This window comes from Equus asinus, chromosome 1 (assembly GCF_041296235.1).
Source record: "Equus asinus isolate D_3611 breed Donkey chromosome 1, EquAss-T2T_v2, whole genome shotgun sequence".
Lineage (NCBI taxonomy): Eukaryota > Metazoa > Chordata > Mammalia > Perissodactyla > Equidae > Equus > Equus asinus.
In genome coordinates, this window is record NC_091790.1 from 163,507,266 (window position 1) to 163,528,291 (window position 21,026).

Here is a 21,026-nt window from a genome sequence, read left to right on the forward strand (position 1 = left end):
TTGAAAAATCCAGAAGACCCGGGGTGGTCAAAGGGATGAGAGATTACAATGGGTCTAGCTTGGGCCACATGATCTCCTGTTTGTGTAAAGTGTGTGAAGCAATAGGGGTTATAATTATTGGCAGGCTTTAGTAAAAACATATTTTGAGGTATATTTCCTAAAGAAGGTGCTTGCCCTTTTGGAAAAAATTCATGTCTACTACAGCTTTGAGCAAGTTACTTAATTTATTTGAACCTCAGTTGAAGAGTTTGTATAGTGAGGAGTAGAATTAGATGCTTTCCGAGGGTGCTTTCAAATCTAAAATCTCTGTTTTTCAGTTACTTTGTTTATGCGGCACTTTATAAATTGATTTCACATCCAGCCCTGACAAACAGGCAGAAGTGACGCTATTTCAGCTTCTTATTAGAAGGGGAAACTGAGCCTCACAAAGTTAATGAATTTGCCTCAAGTCATTAGATTGTCAAGTGGCAGAACTAGGACTAGATATTAAGTCATTGGATTCGTTTCAAAGAATTCCCTCTGAATGTTTCCCACATTAGTGAAATTAGTTTTGTTCATTCTGTAATGACTTAACTAATCTCATTGGTAGCAAACTACCATAAATTAAGGTAGAGTTGATAGGACAGTTTTGATGAATTAAATCTTGGGCACTTGAATTTTTATTCTGCTGCCTTCTGAGAGACCCCAAGATTGTTCATTCCTATGATTACTGTCTTTCTGATGGGAGGTGCTGGAAAGTACGGCTTGGGGAAGGATAAGCTACCGAGAATTCCAGTTGAAAGAAACTGGTTTTAGGAAGAGATCTAGGGAAAAACCAGGAGGAGCTGATTATTATCTACCAGCTCACAGACACTTGATATTATGCCTGGAAGCTGATTGTGGTCAGATAAGTCACTATTGTTTCTTTAAAGATTTCTCCAAATAAATATTTATACCACACAATCAATGAAGTCTAGAAAGTCAGTGGGATGTGTTTTATTTTTAACAAGCCTTAAGTTAATTGTGTATCCTCTGCATCTACAAGCATCTATTAAGATAACTCTGAGAAGAGCTTAGAGCTCCTAATGACTTGCTCTCCTTTTGAGCAAGTATCAGTCTAGCATATAAAATTTTTAAGACCAAAAGGGAGTATAATCTTTGATTAAGAACGTATAAAAATATTATTCAAAAGCCTTAATGCACATGCCTTTGGTCTGCCAATTAATGAATTTATCCTCGGGGAAATAAGTATGAATAGTAAAAGGATGTTCACTGAAGCGTCTGTTACTGTAGTAAACAACTGGAAACAAGTTAGATGGGCGATGACTTAAGAGGATTATGGTAACTTCATAAAATAGAATATTATATAATTATTAAAAATGATGCTGCCAAAGAATAATTAGAGACAAAAACATTCAAAATAGCTTAACCAATAAGAGCATGATGTCCAGAGTCAGCCTACCTGGCTTCTGATGCTAGCTCAGTCAGCTCCTCGTTGTGTGATCTCGAACAATTTACTTAATCTTTTGGCTTAATTCACTCAGATATAAAATGGGGCTAGTGCTGGTACCTGCCTCACGAGCTTCTTGGGTAAATTGAATGAGGTAATTGATGTAAACTGTTTAGCACAAAGCCAGTCACTATGATAAGGTTGTAACACAGCTCTTTGTTAGTCTATATTGCCTACTTTTCAGGCCAAAAATTGTGTTAATTTGGCAATGAAGAAGAAAATATAAAAGTTGTTTTTTTAAAAAAATTATTAAAAAATTTTAATTGTGGTGGAATACACGTAACATAAAGTTCACTTTATTTTAAGTGTATAGTTCAGTAGGGTTAGTACATACACCCTGCTGTGCAACCCGTCTCCAGAACTCTTTTCATCTTGCAAAATATACCCATTAATCAATAACTCCTCCTTCCGGCACTTCCCCTAGCCTGTGGCAACTACCACTCTACTTTCTGCCTCTATAAATTTGACTGCTGTAGGTTCCTCATATAAGTGGAACTATACAGTATTTTTCTTTTTGTGACTGGCTTGTTTCACTCAGCCTAATGTCCTTGAGGTCATCCATGTTGTAGCATGTGTCACAATGTCCTTCCTTTTTAAGGCTGAATAATATTCCATCATGTGCATGTACTACATTTTGTTTATCCGTTTATCTATTGATAAACACTTGGGGTGCTTCTGCCTTTTGGCCTTTGTGAAATAATGCTGCTACGGACATAGGTGTACAAACATTTTAAAGCTGTTTGTTTAAAGAAAGATATTATAAGAGTATTATAAATTTCCTAAAACTCATAAGACACATGTAAACAGGGACTATCGGTGATTGAAATCCTAGATCTATTCTTTGGCCCTGAAAGCCTTTCCATCTTTAATTAAAAGGTTAATTACCTAATTAATATATTTAGCTTTTTATCGAGCACTTATTCTTTGTATTTGGTGCTAAATATTTCAGAAGATTTTATGCTTAGTTGAAAGTAACAGGGGGAAAAAACACTAATAAGAGATGAAACAAGATAGGTGCTGCTTTTCCTCTCATATTCAGGAAAGTTTGAGGTAGTCAGCCCAGGGCTCACGTTGCGCTTCATGGTGTCAGAGTCTAATCTTCTCTCTTTTTGCTCTCATATCCCTAAAGCTTTCTTCCCAAGGTCTTTTCCTGGACAAGGTGGTTACTGGGCCTCTGGCAGCATTATTTATGCTGGTATTCCAGCCATCAGAAAGAAGGCAGGGGAGAAGGAAGAGTATGTCCCTCCTTTAAAGGCACTTTCCATTTCTATCCCATTGGCCAGAAGTTAGCCATGGGATCACTCCTATCTGTAAGAGAGGTTGAGAAAAGTGGTGTTTGTTGATAAGCCATATGTGCTACACAAATTAGGAGTTCTGTGTTGAGCAAGAATGGGTAGTGTGGAACAGCCAGGAGTCTCTGCCAGTCTCCATACACGTTAACTAGCATCGTCGTAGCATAATCTGTAAACAGGTAATGTTGGACTGTTTCTCTCTGAGTCTATAGATAACCTTAAATAATCGTTCTGAAGCAATGATGATTTTCTCTGCTCTGTTGATGTTTATTCCAAACGAGACCAACTTTAAGTCTTGAAGGAGAACTCATAAAACCCAGAAAAACCCTAGGAGCAAGGCATTGGCTTAATATTCTGTTGCCTTGGGTTTGTGCTGAGATTCCCTCAACCATGCCCGACTTGAGACAGACAGACGGGGCTGTGGCTTTGGTGCCAGTGAACCTGGTGATTAGGCAGATTTGGTCTGGGGAGTGACTTCCCAGATGGAATGTAGAGAAAGGGACCCTTTCTCAAAGGTTATTCTCTACAAACGAGTGACATTGGTGCCTTGTTTTGATCCAGTGGAGTCAAGTTTATGTCTGATCTTTTGTAACTTCCGATATCAAAATGATTTATTTATCAAATATTTTGGATGTTGATGGAAATTAAAAAACATTTTTGAAAAATAGTTGCTTTTGTTTTAATTGTAGAACTGAAGAATCTATGAGACTCTAATCTGGTTGTTTTGGCTCATGAACATTTAACAACTAAGTACTCTGTGAAATAGGCAAACTTTACCTTACTACTCATGAGTACCATTATCCTTGAGGCAGAGATTAGGTGGGGTCATGGGTAAGGGAGGGCCGGGGAGTAAAGGGGAGTTTATTTATTACAATATTAATCAAAATTTTTAAAAATTCAGTGATTTTGTTATTTCAATGCAACCATGTCTAAAAATGCCTTTGTCCTATCATCTTAAACTCTTTAGTGAGTACAGTCATATGAAAAGAACTTTAAGGTTACCAACAATGGAGAAAATGATTAAGTGAGAAAAGGTGAGGTTAATGACTTACTAATTCAATTTTAATAATGATCATTGAAATAAAATAGACCAATATCCCTGAAAGGATGCATTTGTCATTGTCCCCACTCTCCCTACCCCTACAAAAAAAGTAGTTTCAGAGCCTCTGATTCTTTGGAATGACTTAGAACCCAGTGGCAGAATCTAGAGGACCATTCATCAGCCACAGTGGTACCCACCCCTCTGAAGGACCAGAAAGTAAACAAACCAGTAGCAAACCCCAGAAGAGAGTGTGGTTCTTTAACATTTCAGCCTGGTGATCTAAGAGTAAATCCACTGTTCAACTGGTGAGCAAATCTGTGTCTGCTTTTTATGGTCTTACAACGTGTATTGTCAGTACCAGTTCAGTCAAAGAAATATCTGAGTACCTATTGCGCCACTCTGTAACTTTAATTTGCATCATATCTAAAAATTACAGTGGTCCTTTCCTGTAATTTTACTCCAGAAGGCAGAACATTTGTAACGGAAAGCACCATAATCGGAGAGCAAGAGAAGTTCTGTTTAAACGATATATGCCATTAACTAGCTGAGTGACCCTGGGCAAGTCATTTACCCCTTAGCCTTCAGAATTCTCATTTTTAAAGTGAAAGGGCAGGGAATTGGTTTATATGATCTCTCAGATCTCCGGTGCTTTAAAACATAGTTAAAAGCAGCGTTTCTAATTTTATCCCAAGAAGAATCATCTAGTCATTGCTAAAGAGATTAAAAAACTGGGATTCATGTGTATTATACATTCCATCATCCAAATCCTTTCAAACAGATGTAGGTGGAAATGGTGCTCTCCACTCTCATGATTAATAATGACTAAATATGTGGAATGCTGAATACCCCTGCAGAAATCATTTCCATTCTAAAGAAATGTAGTCTGCTTGTTTCAAAGAAGAATTAGGCACTTCCTCCATGGGAAGCTTCCCTGTTGCTCATCTGGGGTGAATCCTTCACCTGCTGCCTATACTACATTCCTCAGTAATTCCAAGCCTTCCCACAGCTCCTGCTCAGCCAGCAGATAGAGCCAATCAAGTGATTGCCCCCTGTTCTCTTTATCAACCGAGTGTCTCCCTGCTGTTATTCTCTGCTGTTCCCAGACTGCCCTTCCCCCGCCAAAGTCTCCCCCTTTGTCAAGGCTCAGCTCCTGTGCCACCTCCTCCATGAAGTGAAGCTTAATCTCTTCTTTCTTTAAACTTCCCTGGCAGGGCTTGTTCTCCCCTCCCCTTACATTCACTTCCTAGCTGGTACTGTGTTCATTTGCAAACCTGCTCTATCTCCCTTCCCAGACTGTAAGCTTCTTGGTAGCACCATCCCTTATCCTTATCAAGTCTAAAATGCCTAGGCTGTTGTCTTTTATACAGCAAAACCCTCACACATTTATGGAATACTTACGGCCCTCCCTAGTGGTTGGTGTCACAATTCCTTTACTCTGCTGCCTTTTTGAAGGGCTAGTTATTTCGGCTTTTAGGAAGCTGGGTTAATGTAATTTCCATTGAAGTAACTTTGAATCCACGTCACTAAATTGTACATTCAGTTGGATTTTTCAGTGCAAATTCAGCATCACAGTTTTACAAGGAGACAAAGAGAATTTCCCCACCACAGGCCTAGTTCCTTTTTAGTCTAATTAGGTTATATATTTTGTTTTAAGGACGACAAGATAGTGCTTTGTCTAACTGAGACTGAAACAGGCCTTGAGTTAAATAATGGTCTTTGGGCCCCATGACCTCCTTCCCCTTGAAAAATATCATAAACAGACCCAAATACATATTTTGTTCTCCTTTTCATTGCCATCAAGAGGATTTTGAGATTTGAATGGTAGCACCATTTATCTTAAACGTGAAAGCAGATCTATGTGTCTTTCAGTGCAGACAGGCCTGCTGCATCTTCTTTTCTTTCTTTTTTGACCCTAGAACATCTCAGCTTTGTATAGACAGAGAGACCAACGGGCAGCTGATAGACTATCACTTAAAGAGGTGGTGGCAGCAACAGTGGACGCATGCAGAAACGTTCTGATAAGCCCTTTGGGGAGAAGGATGCTCCTTCAGAAGTAGGGCCCGTTTGCCCAGAAGGCAGCAAGGGAAATCACTGGAGGCAGCTGAAGAGAACAAACAGGAAGAAGAGACAGGTTTGCCAAAGGCTTCTGTACATCTTTCCCGTTCATAAACTTCCAGGCTGATGAAAATGTTTTCCGGGTGGTTTTTGAATTTGCACCTACAGGGAGATTCCCAGTGCACCTAAAGCACAGTGCCTCTGATTTGAGAAATGTACACACGCCTAGATCCCATCATAAAGGATTTTGTCATGCAGACCCGTGAGGACGTATGGCTGGTGCCAGGGAAGGCACATCACAGTAATTCACGTGCACTCTTCAAAAGTCCTGCAATTCCATAAAGTGCCTTTATCCAAATCTACTGCAGAAGTCGAGGGCAATAAAAGGGTCCCGGCCTCCCCATTACCCCATTTCCTTTAATGAAGTCATGATTAACATCTTTATCTAAAAACCCCATGCAGAGAGAGTCCTTTTAGATAGAGATGATAGTGTTTCCAACTGATTCTACTTATCTGTAGCAATAAAATTCTTTATTTTATTTTTTAAGCAGTTGCTAAGGATTGGGTAGTAAGGCTGGGTTTAGAATTTTCTGGGGTTTTTTGCTTGTTCCTTTTCTTTATGGTCAGTAAACATATTAAACACTGATTTTCAATAAGCTGCCTGGCCATGGTGGTTATTTGGGGGGGAAAAAGCAACCACACATCATCTTTCTTCTCTTTAAATTTAAATTTTACACTAAAAATCTGTTTTGAGAGGGAAATGGAGCGTGCTAAGCTAATGACAGCTTTTCCCTTCTCTTATTTTTTCCCTTGTCAGAGCAACGCTCTCGGATCTGCTGCTTGGCGTGCCGGGACCGGGATGCGGGCAATGCTGCATTAATTAAGCGAGGCCTCTAAAACACTCGAAAAAATGAAAACAGAAAAACAGCCCCCCCTTAAAGCGGGGAGGGGTCAGGATGGAACTAGACTAAATGTGCCAGCAAACAGATTCGTTTACTTTCAAGGGTATAGTTTCTGCGACTACAAACAACCCACTGCGCCGGGAGATCGTTAGGTGCATCCCGCTGAGAAAAGTGCTTGTCGAGTAGAGGACTGCCGTTCGGATCCACCCAGGCCGACCCGCCGGGAGGATGGGCGTGCGGGGACGCATTTCCATTCTTGGGGAGAGGAAGCCGGCGACTCACGGTGAGCTTCGAGAACAGCTGATCGTCAGGTCCCAAAACTTGCCGAGCATCCCCTAATTCCCACCCCGCGCCTTCACAATTTGGTTACAAAAATTCTCTCCTCCACTGCCGCCCCTCTTTGAGCAGAGGGTGCCACCGCTTGGGCGGGAGGCCGCGGTTCGGCCCGGGGGATCCGCGGAACGTAGGGTCGGACTCCCGGACACCCAGGACTGCGGGGCCAGAAGGGCGCAGCCCCGGCAGCGGTGGCGACAGAACCCCAAGCTCCGGAGGCCGCCGTGGCGACCCCAGCCAGAGATCAGCCGCCGGCGTGTCCCTCCCTCTTTTGCGGGTGAATGAATGATTAGCCAAACAGCACCTCCCCGCCCTTGTCCGCCCGAAGTTGGAAGGGAGGAGTCTTGGAGCGACTCTTCCTATTTTTTAAGGGCGAAAAGCGTTCGCCTCTGTGGGTTTATTAATCGACCTTGCGTGTCGTTTCAACTTCTGTCCTCCCTAGTGTCAGGACGCGCAGACACATAAGCACAGAGCACTGATCTCCAAGGCCCCTCGCCCCTCTGTCCGCTCAGCCCGTGAGTCCGCAGTCGCGCCCCTGCGAGAGGGAAGCAAGGCAGGGAGTGTAGAGTTGCGGGGCCCCTTCTGCGCCTGGTTTGTCGCTCCTTCCCAAAGCTGGGGCACCTGGGAGCGAGCGGGGGTGGGTAGGCGCCCCTGCGCCCCATTTTCTGCTCCCTCATAGGGTTGGGACACCCGGGCGTGAGCAAGGTTGGTGCGGCTTCCCGCATTAGAGAACGGTGCCCCCGGGAAAGGGAGGAGGCACGGCGCGCGCCGGGCCGTGGAGACCCGCCTGTCCCGCTCGGATCTGCGCCCTGGGGTCGGTGGCCTCGCTCGAGGGGCCAGGAAGCGGGCTGGACGCCCGGCTGAGAAGCGTCCCTGGCGTGGGGCTCCTGCAGTCCCTCCTGGGCCGGGGCGCCCCCAGCGGGTTCCCGGAGGCGCCCGGTGCGCCGTGTCTCGGAGCCGGAGCGAGCGTGCGCGCTGGCCGGGCCGGGAGCCGGCGGGGCCCGCAGGAGGCGGGGGGTGCAGGAGCCGCAGCGGCGGCGGCGGCAGCGCCCCGGGCAGTTGCTGCAGCCCTGGCGGCGGCCGCAGAGCAGCGGTGCGCAGCCGGCAGCGCAGCCACTCCTCTCTGCCTATCTCCGGCTGCTCCGACACCCCCTCCTCCCGGCCCCCTCTTTGGCGTGGAGGGGGCGACGACTAAGCCACTGCGAGCAACTCCTTAAAAAAAAAAAAGCCGCATTGGAGGAGCCTGGCCGCAGGACCCCTCCTCCCTGGGCGCCCCCCACCCTTCACCTCCCTCTCCCGCCCCCCCATCCACCCCCCCGCCCCAGGCTCCCGGGCGCCCGCCTCCCTCCTTCGCGGACTGTCTCCCCACTCGCCGGCTGAGAGCCCTTTTTGACTGCGAGCGGAGGTAGCGGAGTAGAGGCGGCGGCGCGGGACCTGCAGTCGCCCGGGATTCCCTCCAGGTGACGATGCTCTGGTTCTCCGGCGTCAGGGCTCTGGCTGAGCGTCCCTGCAGGCGCTCGCCCGGGATTACCTGCTGCGTTTTGCTGCTGCTCAATTGCTCGGGGGTCCCCATTCCCGTGGCTTCCTCCTTCTTGACAGGTAGGGGAGGGGGCGGGAGGGCTCAGTCCTCCCAGAGGCTGGCTTGGTACCTGGGAGAAGAGGCACTGGATTGCCCCGGGGACTGGAGGGTGGGGAGTGAGCACCTAGGCGCCTGCCCCTCGCTGGCCGAAGGGGATGAAGCGAAGCCCGCGGGGTTAAAGGGTGGGAAGGCACTGAGTAGGGTAAGAGGTGGAGGGCTGAGAGGCTGTTGATAGTGATAATAGAAATTCTTCTATTTAAATTTGGAAATTCTTTTATTTTTTGTGGTTTCCTCAGCCCTTATTTTGATCTGCTCTCTCCCAATACAATTAAGGAGAAAATTTGCACCGTTTTGCGCACATCCTCCTTTCTCACTCTATAGGGTTCCAACATATCTTCTGGGCTAGGAGTCCCTTTTAAAACATCAGCTCTCCAGACCTCGAATTTAAAGAAACGATCATATTTTAAAAGGGTAATAATAGCAGGATATAATAATTATATGTTTTCAGGCAGGTGAAGACCTCAACTGCTATTCTGAAGGACATACTTTACTGACACCTGGTGCAGGAAAGAAAATATTGAGTCAATTTCTAAGAGAAGAGGAAAGAAGATTGTGTTTCAAAGTGATTTCAACTCACGACAATATGAGGCAGATTCATATAAAGGCCTGTTCATTGACACAGTCCTGAATTTTGTTCAAATTTAAAGTCTGCCCTAATGGCCAATTTGAATTTTTTTTGCATATGGGTGTGTGTTTAGTTGAAATGCCTTCCTAAAGGAGAAGTATTATTAAAGATCCAGTGAAATATTTGGAATTGTGCTTAAATCATCTGAGAGCAGAAAATCTGTCTATATGTCACAGTCTTTTTAAAAAAAAATTAAATGAAACTATTTAAAATAGATTTTTTGGGGGGGGGAATTTGTTTTTATTGAGTTTGATAATTTAACACTCAGGAATTTCTGAAATTTGGGTAGTTGTTTCCAAAAGGATCAATGTAAAAATTTTAATTTTTGTAATAATGCCACTTTGCTAAGTTTAAAGTAAAAAATTTTTCCTCACTTCAGGTTCTGTTGCAAGATGTGAAAATGAAGGCGAAGTCCTCCAGATTCCATTTATCACAGACAACCCTTGTATAATGTGTGTCTGCTTGGTAAGTATGGAGATCAGGTAATGGGAAGTCAACTGCCCCCTCTGACAAGGTGAATCCATTAAATGTAATAATATAAGCAGATCTAAAAATTGTTCTTAGTCATTACAAAACTGCACCTAGCTGGTGAATTGAATTTAGTTGAATTTTTATGGGCTTTGGCAATTTCTGTTTCATCAGGCTGAGAGTTCTTAGCTTTGACATCACTGTTACAGAAGTAAACTTAAGATGGACTTTGTATGGCATTGTCTCAGTGATAATTACGGTTTCCACTGTCTGTTCCCGGGAATGGCTTTTGCCACCAAATCATAGGTGCCACCAAACTTCCTGTCTTGATTCTGTCATCTGAGCTCAGTGTGAAAATGTGGAGATAAGATTTAGGTATAAAGGTCAGGGATAAAGTATGTAACAAGGGGAAAGAGAGGTGACAGTCACAAAGAACAAACATGAGGACAAGATGTAATCTTGGATTTCTTTGCCTGTTATACCCTAAGCTCTCAAAAACAGTCTTTATATTTCTGACTTGGAAGCATGAGTCAGGAAGGACATTCTATCCTTGATAGAGAATGACACCCGGCTGTCAGCTGCTTAGTTAACACTGGCAGTGACTAGTTGAGTCAAAAAAATAATTTGTTTCAATTTATTTTAAGTTACTAGTTAAAGATAAGCTCTAATAAGTAACCAAAGCGGGGAGATTAAGTTATATGACTAAGAATTTCTGAGATAAAATATAGACTCACAAAGAGCAACATTTTTGCTTAAGAGTGTTTTACATGCCAATCACTTTTGGCAAATCTTGATTAAAAACTACGGATCACAAAACCCTGTTGGAAATACATTAAGGCAGTCAAATGCAAGGCCCCAAAGTGATCGATGACTGCTTGTTATCAGATCAACGTGCTATATGGAACTGAGAAGGGATTCTTCCATGTTTAGGTGAAAGCCAAGCCATCTGGGTTTAAACTACCCAAACATTTTCATGACAAGGGATGAGGTCAATGTTGCAAAATGATAAATGGGTGAAGGTGGATGCCTGTATCAAATGATTATCAGGTTCTGGAGACTACGGAAATCAACAGAAACACAAGTGAAAATGTGTTACGTTTGCTGCGACGCTAAATATTGCTGCCTTAATGCCGAGAGCTAGGAGCGAGGGGCTCTTTAGATTTTGTGTTTGTGAGTTGCCATATTAATGAATGATCTTTCACTAAAGGACTTGCTGAAAAGAAGCTTTGCGTTTAAATTTTGACTCAGTTGTATATTTACAAATACAGCGTGTGTGTGTGTGTGTGTGTGTGAGAGAGAGAGATAATCTTCCGTTTTCATTTCTCTTATCTGTGTAAGTAAGTGAATTATTTTATCTTAATCTCTTAAGATTTCAGAGGAAATTACCCCAACCGAGTAACATTTAAATATGCTAGAAGCTCCACAAGTGAAAATATTGTTTTTCTCCTCAGCAATATTACTATGCATTTATAAAGTTTAAATATACAGTTTGGATTTTGCAAACTGTTCCCAAATAACATTATGAAAACTTCAGACGTCATTCCCCCTTTTTAGTACTCCCACCTGGGGGGAAAATAGTGCCTTTCTCTAAAAGTGCACTTACTGATAATACGATAGATGTTAGACTCCTGCCATTTGGAAGGTAAAGAGTGAGTCTAGAGAGAAAAGATGCATCAATTGGAACTCAGGTGGGAATGATATTTATTCCAGAAAAATGTTGATTAAGTTCAGAAGGGTAGAAGTTTCGTTTACATCTTTAAGTAACATTTGGGGGTATCTGCCTTGAGTGAGAGCAGTCAGAAATCCTTTCTAAACATGTGAAGCCGGGACTCTGGCAATCCGACTCACTCATTATTCAGAAGATGCCTCAGACTCTTTCCCCAGCTGAAAGGCTTAGTGATATGTTATAGTGACTTTTGCAAGGATTTAGGATTATGGAGACTAAGTTGTCATAGCCATTATTGCTTCCCAAGCATTTGTAACGACTTGATAAAACTGAGTAAGAATAGATGGATGAGCTCTTTTCTATTTGTAGATGTTCTTGTAAGTTTCCACAGGACCCTCTGCAGTCCATGGATTTCAAAGCACCCCAGACTGCCACGAGGCTGCTTGGCATTTTTATACTTCAGTTGGAAGGTAGATGTATTTAGCAGATAGATAATATCAGCAATAGCAACTAATACTTATGAAACACTGTATTTGCTGGCAATCACCTAAGCCTGCAGTATTTCATTTAATCCTCACAAAAGTCCCGTGAGGGCTTTTACTCCCATTTTACAGATGAGGAAACTGAGGCTGGAGGAGTTAAGTTGCTGTTGAAGGTCATATTTTAGTAAATAGCGAAACTGGAACTCGCTCTCAGTTTCTTCTTCTATATCACATGCTGGTAATCAAGTAATACAGGCTGTTTGCTTAGTTAAAAATGTGAAAAAGCAAGGAGAAAATAGAAAGATCGTCAAGTTATTTTACTTTTTGGCGTTGCGTGAGTTATTTTGTTTTTTTCTTCGGAGTCTTTTAGGAGTTCAGTTAGCTAACATTTGTTAATCGCGTTATATGAAAGGAAAATCTCGTTATGATTTCAGTTGACCTGCAGGGAGCTTTAGTTGTGAGCTAGCTTTATGTATGTACATGAAGAGGGTATGTAATAGTCAAAACTGTACTTTGGATAAAGAAAATAGTCATATTTAGTTTTTGTTGGTCCAGCCTTTTGGCAGAAAGTTACCTAGGGCTGAGCATAAGCTCATATCTTATTTCATAACATGTACTAAAAACAAACTAACCTCAACGTACGCTTAAAAAAGACGTAAAATGTTACAGTTGGGAGGAAATAGGTGGCACAAACTCTTGTCTGTAATTACAGTGCAAAAGCTTGAAAAACCCCACAAAATCAACTTGGCCTGATTTAAACTTTTAAGCTCCGAAATGTTTCAAAGGTGGAATGAGCTCATTTCTGTGGGAATTTTGCGATGGACAGCGGGCGCGGTGGCCATGGCAGGCAGAACTGAATAATTTTATTTTCGTTTATTCTCGTCTGCCTAGACCTGAGCATCTTGCCAGAATCAGTTGTGGGCCAAGAATAACCTGTTGTTAGCTGGTGATGGATATCATTTTAAAGTGTGCAGGTCAAAAAGCTTCAGTTCATCTATTCAAGGGGAAAGGTGGGAAGTTGGACCACTGTCCTGAAATTTAGGGAACGGGTAAGCAGTTTAGATTGAAGACGAAAGCGCTCCATTGTTTAGTTAGAAAGCAAAGCTTGGCTTTTCCTCACCTCACAAAATGGTCTTTTATGGGGCTGAGGAAGGAAGGCTCAGACTTATTGCTGTTTTGTATGATTTTTTTCCCTTCTTGCTGGAATTATTTTTCCCATAATGACTAGAAAAACACGTTGGTGCCTTCCCTGAAGCACAGCTGATAGGAGCCAGCCACACCCAGATCCTGAATCTAGAGCACTTCTCTAGATCTTTTGGGCATCCCCGCATCCACCCAGTGTATGGGAAGTGGTACTTCTGCTTATCTCCCCTGCTCCACCTCACGTAGCGGAGAAGGAAATGGCACAAGCCGGTGAGTTCGGCCCACTACTGGAAACCTGAGAAAAACTTGGGAGGCTGGGACTCAGAAAACCAGAAGCCAGTCCGAGCTTAGTTTGGCATACGCTTTGTTCAGCAAAAAACATTATTCTGAGGTTTAAATTTCCTTTTTTAAATCCAGAGGTGCAATGTAGAAATGGACCCTCTGCTCATAAAAAGCAACGTGAAATTTGGTGTTACAAGAAGCGGGGCTCCACCTGTCTTGGAGCCAACCAAGTGGTGGAAACAGAGGGACTTTGTCTGCTGTCTTCTACTCTTTAATCACAAAAATCCTCCGCGGCTAAACAAGTAGCTGCCAGCGTCTTCCATTCTCTCGGGTGCCTTATCTCTATAAAATCCTTGTGTGTTTTATTGTTCAGATTAACCGGTTAGCGAATAGATATCCATTATCTGAACAAGTGTGAGGCACATGTTTGAGAGTGAGGGCAATAACACTGCATCCGAATTCAATTTGTGTGTGTGTGTGTGTATATGTGCGTACATGAGGTGGGGAGTTGAGAGAGGGAGAGAGAGAGACAGAGAAAGAGAAAGAGAAGATAGAAAGTCATCCGGGTATGTTCAGAGAGATATAGACCTTAGTATATGCACATATACATAGATGACCATAACTTTTTGAAAATTGTTTCATACCATGTTTAGACTTTGGATGCTCGCTAAGGAAGTGATCCAGATTTATTTATTTATTTACACTTTGTTTAGAAAGTGTAGGGACCAATTGCTCTTCCATAGAACAATGTAGTCAATAGAGCAGTTTTAGGGGGAGGTAACTAAATTATAGCATTGTGCTGGCAAATTCACCAACACCAGCTCTGAGGCAGTTTGTTTTACCCATGCTTTATTGAGGCTTAGAAAGGCAGAGCCAATGTCCTGAGGTCACACAGTTACTAAGAAAACTGGGATGTGAAACCAGTGCCTTCTCTGTGAAACCAATTTGCTTCTCTAGTTATTTACTACTTAAAAATGTCTACAAACACTTCCAGGGGCTTCAGAGAGTTATTTCAACCTCCACAAGGCTGATATAGGATCTCTTTGGGGGCAGCTGGAGTGATTTTGGTCTTGTAGCACAAACCAAGCCTGGGATATGGTGGACCCTTTCAGAGGAAGACACAGTTCAGACAGCTTTTGGCTGGCTTCCTATCATTTTGGCAGAGAGCCTGGTATCAGACAGGCCTGGGTTCAAATCTTGGCTATGTCACTTACTGGTGGTGAACTTGAGAAAGTTGCCCCACCTTTCTAAGCCTCAGTTTCCTCATCTGGAGAGTGGGATGGATGTCAATACCCAGCTCATAGAGTTGCTGTGAGAATTAAATGAGATACAGCATATATGTCTTGGCCCAGGGCTTGGCATATAGTAAGCTCTCCAGAATGAGTCGTTATTGTTGTTGTTGATGATGAACTTATTGTTTAGATTTTTATTTCCTCACCCGGAATAGGATGCATGCAAAGGTTTATCAGAAAAGGAAACAAAAGGAAGCTGATGGAGAAGAGACCTACAGATAGTGATGCCAAGCCCACCCATCGCTGTGAATGAACAGGGTTAAGGCAGTGACATTTAGGGGGGTTTTCTGTCCCTCTAGACTTAGACTGGGCCAAGCTGGGCTCGCTTCCTTATTGGTCCAGTGGTGTTCGAGCCCTGGTGTAAGTTTTCCCCTTGCTCTCCATTAAATGCTAAAAAAACTTTCCATGGAAGAGGGGCCTCGTTTTTCTGCAGAGTATTTACATCTCTATGCCTGTGGGGTCACCTTCACTTGTACTTTTATTGGCAGAAGGATAGGGTTGGGACTCAGGAGCGCCGTAATTCTGGAAAAACTGCCTAGTGGTCTGGCATCATGGGGATTTTCCTGGCCCGCCTCATGGAAGTCTCTCAACCCCGTTCCAGACCTGAGTGGGTTTTTGCTGCCTGCTTACTCCTGTGTTCCTCTTCCCCATCCTCATCCCATTTTAAACACGCTTTCATTTTGCTTCACGGCACTGGTCTTTCCAGAATGCATGGAGTTAAGTGTGTTTTAAGCCTAGGAGATAATGCTGAGTACTTCGCTGGACTAGGATACAAACACGGTGAGGGCAGGAGAAAAGGACATAATGGGAAAAGTCAGGCAAGGCAAAACAATGGAAAATAAAGCCAATTAGTAAAAATTTGTTGAATAAATAAAGGATATCAGTTTCTCACACCCTCTGCTCTGGCACTTGTGTCCAACTGATAGTATGTTGAATCTTTTGCGCTATAAAAGAATATGAATAACACCACCTTTCATGGCACCAGGAGGTCAAGTGTGCTTGTTGAACTTAGTTAAGATCAGCAAACGAGCTGGGTGCATATTTTAAGACCTCTTGATTCCCAGCTCTAATTCTATAAAACACTATTCAAAGCACTAGGGATAGCTGGTTATAAATTCAATAATATTATTCTTTCTTCCTTCTCTCCACACTTCATTCTCCCCTTCCATTTTATTTTATTATTTTTAGCCTTTTCTGTGTTTGAAGCATTGTGCTGGTTGGGCACCTTGGGGAGTCAAATACCAATAGTACAGATTCTTGCCCACAGCCTAACAGGGGAGAAAGACACATGCGTAAATAAGTTTCACAGGAGTGAGAGAGAAGCACTGTGCTAGACTTGAACCCAGGCACTGAGGGAGTCATAGATAAATTCTGGCTGGATTATCTGGGACCTTGACAAGCGGAGGAGGGATAGTCAAGATGAGGCAGTGCTGGAGGAAGGCACAGAGGAGTATAGGCTTAGGATGTGCGGAATTGATGGAGTCTGGGGTTCCCAAAGCTCCAATGGGAGCTGGAGTTAGGAAGCTTGGTGGGAGCCAGCAAGGGGAGAACTTTGAGGGCAATAATAAGGAGATCAGTTCCACTCATGTAATCAGGGGCAGCCATTTAATATGTTGGCACAGCCACATGGCACAATAAGATGTGTTTTATGAAAATGCCTCTAGGAGCTTTTGTGGGGCATGTTTAGAGTCTGGAGAGGATGGCCTTTGGATAACAGACTCCAGGGATGTGTTGTGGTCAGGTGGGAGCAAGCAGCCTGGAACAGGGGTGGGCAGTGGGAATGGAAAGAAGATGTTAGGATAAACCAATGTCACTCATTCTTTTGAATTTCTTTAACCACTTTCTAGTTCTAGAATATTTGGATTAAAAGACTTCAAACCATGCCCAGCAAGACATAGTAATTGAAGTGCAGTAGTCAGTACGGTGGAGTGACGTGCTAGGTCGTCACTTTGCTAATCACTCGATGTCTTTGGAGCAGGGTGCTGTTATTTGAATTAAATGGTTTACTTCCCACTTTCAAAATTCCACTTTGGGTGCCAGCTCTCTCCTCTAACTCACAGTGATTCCTTGCTCTACACTGTTGCATGACTCATTCAGCAAATTATTTATTCTGGTAGATATTACCATGATTGTATGTATTCTCAGAGTCAGCACCAATTTTATACAATCATCAAAATTGAGTGGCTCACCTTAAAAAAGCATACCAATGTGCTGGGAACCCCTGGACTTGCAGAGGAGTTTTGGAGCCCAAGTTGATCGCACTTGACAATAAAATAGATGGCAAAGGAGAGAAATGGGGTGAATTGAAGGGAATTTTGAGCATTCTAGCCAATGTCATAGACAATGTAGGAGGAGAAGAGGTCAGGGATGTGGGTGGGTGCTAATGAGTTTAGACGTGGTGAGTTGGGCTTCATAGATCTCTCAAGTAGCAAAGTTTAGTAGGCTCTTCAAAATGTGGATCTTGATGTCAGTAGAGAAATCAGGACTAGAGGATACCAATTTGTTCAGTGTCTGCACTGAAATAAACTTCAAAACTTTGGGAATAAATTACTCATCCTGGGAAGGGATCTAAATTGAGATTTCAAGAAAAGAGACTACAATGGTAACTAGAAGAAGGGTTCTATTTAAGAAGGATAGAAAAGGAGAAGCCTATGACTGACATTGAGAAGCAGTTATAGAAAAAGGAGGAGAATCAGGAACGCATGGGCCGAGGCAGAAGGTGTTTGAAGAAAGGAAAGACCAGTGGGATTAACTATTCCAGAATTAGACGGAAGATTCTAGGAGAATATCAAAGAAGGAACTTTTTCATCATCTGCTAGGAATATTTGAAACAGTGAACAATGGTGATCACCTTTCTTGTCCCTGCTACGTGTTTGCACGCAGAATTGAATTGATCATAGGCGGAATTTGGCGGAACCCCATTTGACAGAAATCCAAAACTAAGATTGCTGTAGGCGCTTTGAAAATTTAGGGCAAAAATCACAAATTTTCCAAACTTTGATTTAAAAAGATCTTAGCAAAAGTGAATAAAAACCACATGAAATTCTAAAAGGTACCAAAGCAAAACTAATTTCATGGATAAAAGTAATATATTTTTGCAAACGTCTTTGGAATATTTCTACCGTTAAGTACAAACTGGACAAGGCAACATTGAAGCATTATTTATTATGAATAAGAGCAACAATATAAAAGAGCCTGACTAATATAAAATCTTACCATTATGAACTTTCAAGTTTGCTCTAGTAAACTGTTAATAGTGCTTTAAAAATATTATGATATAATTTAATCCCTTAGTTAGATCTTCAGGAAAAATATTTTCCTTTCCCCACTAAATTTTTAACGTTCATTTTATTGTTGAAGTAAAGCTGTGGAGTGGTGGCCTTGGTGTCTCAAATTATGGGTTCAAGTCTTACCCAGGCCACCTGGTAGCTGTGCATCACTGAGCAGGTGCCTTGCTCTCTGCACCTTAGTTGTCAGTGCTGGGCAAGTCACAATGGTGTGTGTGCCCTTCAGCTTCCTCTCTAAAGAGGAATAACCATGCAGACCCCATCTCCAGGCTCCAACTCTTAACTGAGGTGATGAGGTGATGTGCATGGGTTAAATGCCCTGATGTTTGTGAAAGACCTTTGTAAATGGAATTGTTATTATTCCGTTTAATAATTAGTATTATTCCATTATTCCATTCATGTAAATGGAATTATTATTATTAACGGCAAGAACTTGAATAGAAGAGAGTGAAGTGTATGTCATAAACCAGTTTTTACCACGTAATTTTTGCGTATTTTTTAAGGAACAATAGTGTGGTGGTTCCTGTGTCTACTCCTTAATGGTTGTATGGCTTTGGATGAGTTGCCTAATATTTCTATATCTTTTTTTTTGTTTTTAAGATTGACACCTGAGCTAACATCTATTGCCAGTCTTTTTTTTTTTTCTTTCTTCTCCTCAAAGCCCCCCAGTACATAGTTGTGTATTCTAGTTGCAGGTCCTTCTGCTTCTGCTATGTGGGACGCCCCCTCAGCATGGCCTGATAAGTAGTGTCATGTCTGCACCCAGGATCCAAACCTGTGAAACCCTGGGCCACTGAAGCAGAGCACGTGAACTTAACCACTCAGCCACAGAGCTGGCCCCATATTTCTGTATCTTGACATCTTTATCTTTATCATAGGGCTTTTGTCAGAATTGTGAATTAAAATGTGAAATTCTTAAAACAGAGTCTGGAACATGGTAGGCACTTCAGAAAGGATAGCTACTGTCACTATCTAAATGCTATGCAATTACTGCTTATGCCCTACTTCTGAGAAGTGATTAAATGGACTGTTTTTATTACAATTTATTGTCAACACCTCAAAATGTGCTTACTCTGCATTTCTCTCAGGGTAGCCAACGGAACTTCAGCAGAAGTGACTGCTATCTTTTCTGATAAGAGATGGAAACCTGGTAGTATTGGGGGTTTGGCAAGATGGGTTGCTCTTCTGTTTTTCATCTTCACCGGTTCACCTGCTTGATCAGTGTCCATCTATGGACTGCTAATCACCAGGGTGCTTTTGCAGTGAGGCCCAGTTGTCCTTTTGTGGCACTTGCTATTGAATCAGGAAGTGGCAGGTGGGAGGCAACGATGTCAAACTAATTCCTGAGTGGACCCGCTGAGCCTGACCCTTCTGAGTCCTTCCCATTTTAGACTGTGCGGAGTCCTGCTCTCTGACCAGCCACAGCCACTCGTGCGTACTTGTAGTGTGGGGCCTTGCCCTCTGCAGGGGAATCCCAGATTAACTGATGTGACTGGATGTGGAAATGTGGGCCTTACAGAATCACACGGTTTTATACGTTTGCAACCAGCGGTCCTGTCAATTCCGCTATGCGCCTGTGTCTTCTCCTCACCAGCATGTTCTGTGTCATAGTGTAGTTACTTGGGCGAATTTACGTCTTAAGAGATGAGGTCTTCAAGCGTAGGAACCTTGTCCTGTCATCTTTGTAAGCCCCACAGCTTCAATGAGAGGTCGGCAACCTTGGGACTGGAGTGGGAGTTGGGCTGGAGTTTCCTGTTTATAGTTTGGGTTGTTAACACTTGAGATGGCTCCCCCCAGAGTGGAACTCCAAGTTCCAAAACATGATTCTCTCAGATAGTTTGTCACAGAAGGTCAACCCCCCTCTGTGCAAGACATCCTCAATAATCATCACAGAAGCACTTCTTTTCCTTTGAAAGGAATGTTCTCACATTTGAAAGTTTAGAACGATATAGACATTAAGACCTGCTCTTATTCGTGACAAAAGGAACATTCCCTCTTATAGAAATATCCTGCTGTCAAAAGCAGCCGTGTCGGTGACAACGCAGGAGGTGAGGAGGGCTTCTCTCACTTCTGCTTTCAGAAGTGACAATGAAAAATGCCCCGATTCCCCGGGCTGCCGTTCCCCAGTCATTTCCTCCCCTTTTCAGTGAGGCTCCCGCCGAAAACCTTGACACAAGCCTTCGTGTTTAGATTAGGTTTTGGATGTTAGCTCCTTTGGCTTCTGGGAGCTGACTCTGTTGAAAATTATGTTTTTCTTTCAAGGACAAAGGCCTTATTGTATGTACATGTCGTGTAGTGAAATGAGGTTTTTCTTTTTCTCAAATGCTAGGTGATGGGTGGCACTAACCCAGATCTGCCAAATGAGGGGCTCAAAGGTCTGTGACCTGAAAGGCAATTTTAAGGTTTCACACAGGTAACTCAACAAGAGAAAATGAGGGGGTGGGACAAGTGGCATCTTCACTGACCAGAGCATGTCCCCCAAATGCCCTGTTTTGATGAGATAAACATAAAACGACTCTGAAAGAGGACCTGGAACATGAGTGATGGTACTTCAGAGACACTTCAAAGAGAATAACAATAATAATAAAAATAATGGAGATAACAATCATCACATTTTAACTTATAAAAGCATGCATTTCCAAAATAACTCTTGTCTTCTTGGTCAGATAAATAGATTTTGGCCAGATGGTTTTTCATGGGAGCCGAGGCTGTTAGGCATGGTCTGAACATCACATTTTTAGATCCTGCATGGTGGGCCTCTCTGGTTCTGCTGCTGGGTGACGGCAGGAAGGCAGGAAGACTGTTTTCAGGAGAGACTGGGCTTGGTCCTCCAAAAGGAGGCGTGAAAACCAGAAGGCCTGAAGCTGTTCTTAGGTTTATTTGGGCCTCAGGGAGAGGAATTTTTAGCATCTTTATCTTAATTTCTTTTCCTCTTTCTCCATAAACATTTTTTTGTTTTTGGTGAGGAACATTGTCCCTGAGCTAACATCTCGTTGTCAATCTTCCTCTTTTTGCTTGAGGAAGATTGT

The 21,026-nt window shown here is 42.9% G+C and overlaps 1 protein-coding gene and 1 long non-coding RNA gene across 9 annotated transcripts in view; one reads left to right on the forward strand and one right to left on the reverse strand.

Moving 5' to 3' along the window:
* LOC123282974 (uncharacterized) overlaps positions 1–8,840 on the reverse strand; it is a 32,738-nt gene extending 23,898 nt beyond the window's left edge. Inside the window, exon 1 of the long non-coding RNA XR_006523369.2 lies at positions 8,645–8,840. This is a non-coding gene — a long non-coding RNA (uncharacterized lncRNA). The remainder of the gene's footprint in view (positions 1–8,644) is intronic.
* BMPER (BMP binding endothelial regulator) overlaps positions 6,874–21,026 on the forward strand; it is a 236,397-nt gene continuing 222,244 nt past the window's right edge. For 2 of the 8 annotated variants that reach the window (XM_070511714.1, XM_070511691.1), the window contains exons 1-2: positions 8,198–8,712; positions 9,757–9,842. In XM_070511714.1, the coding sequence (XP_070367815.1) occupies positions 8,580–8,712; positions 9,757–9,842 (219 nt within the window). In that variant the 5' untranslated portion in view covers positions 8,198–8,579. Of the gene's footprint in view, positions 7,064–7,498; positions 7,629–8,167; positions 8,713–9,046; positions 9,164–9,756; positions 9,843–21,026 lie in introns of those variants that run through there. The other 6 variants (XM_070511687.1, XM_070511719.1, XM_070511712.1 and 3 more) reach the window with 6 other exon arrangements.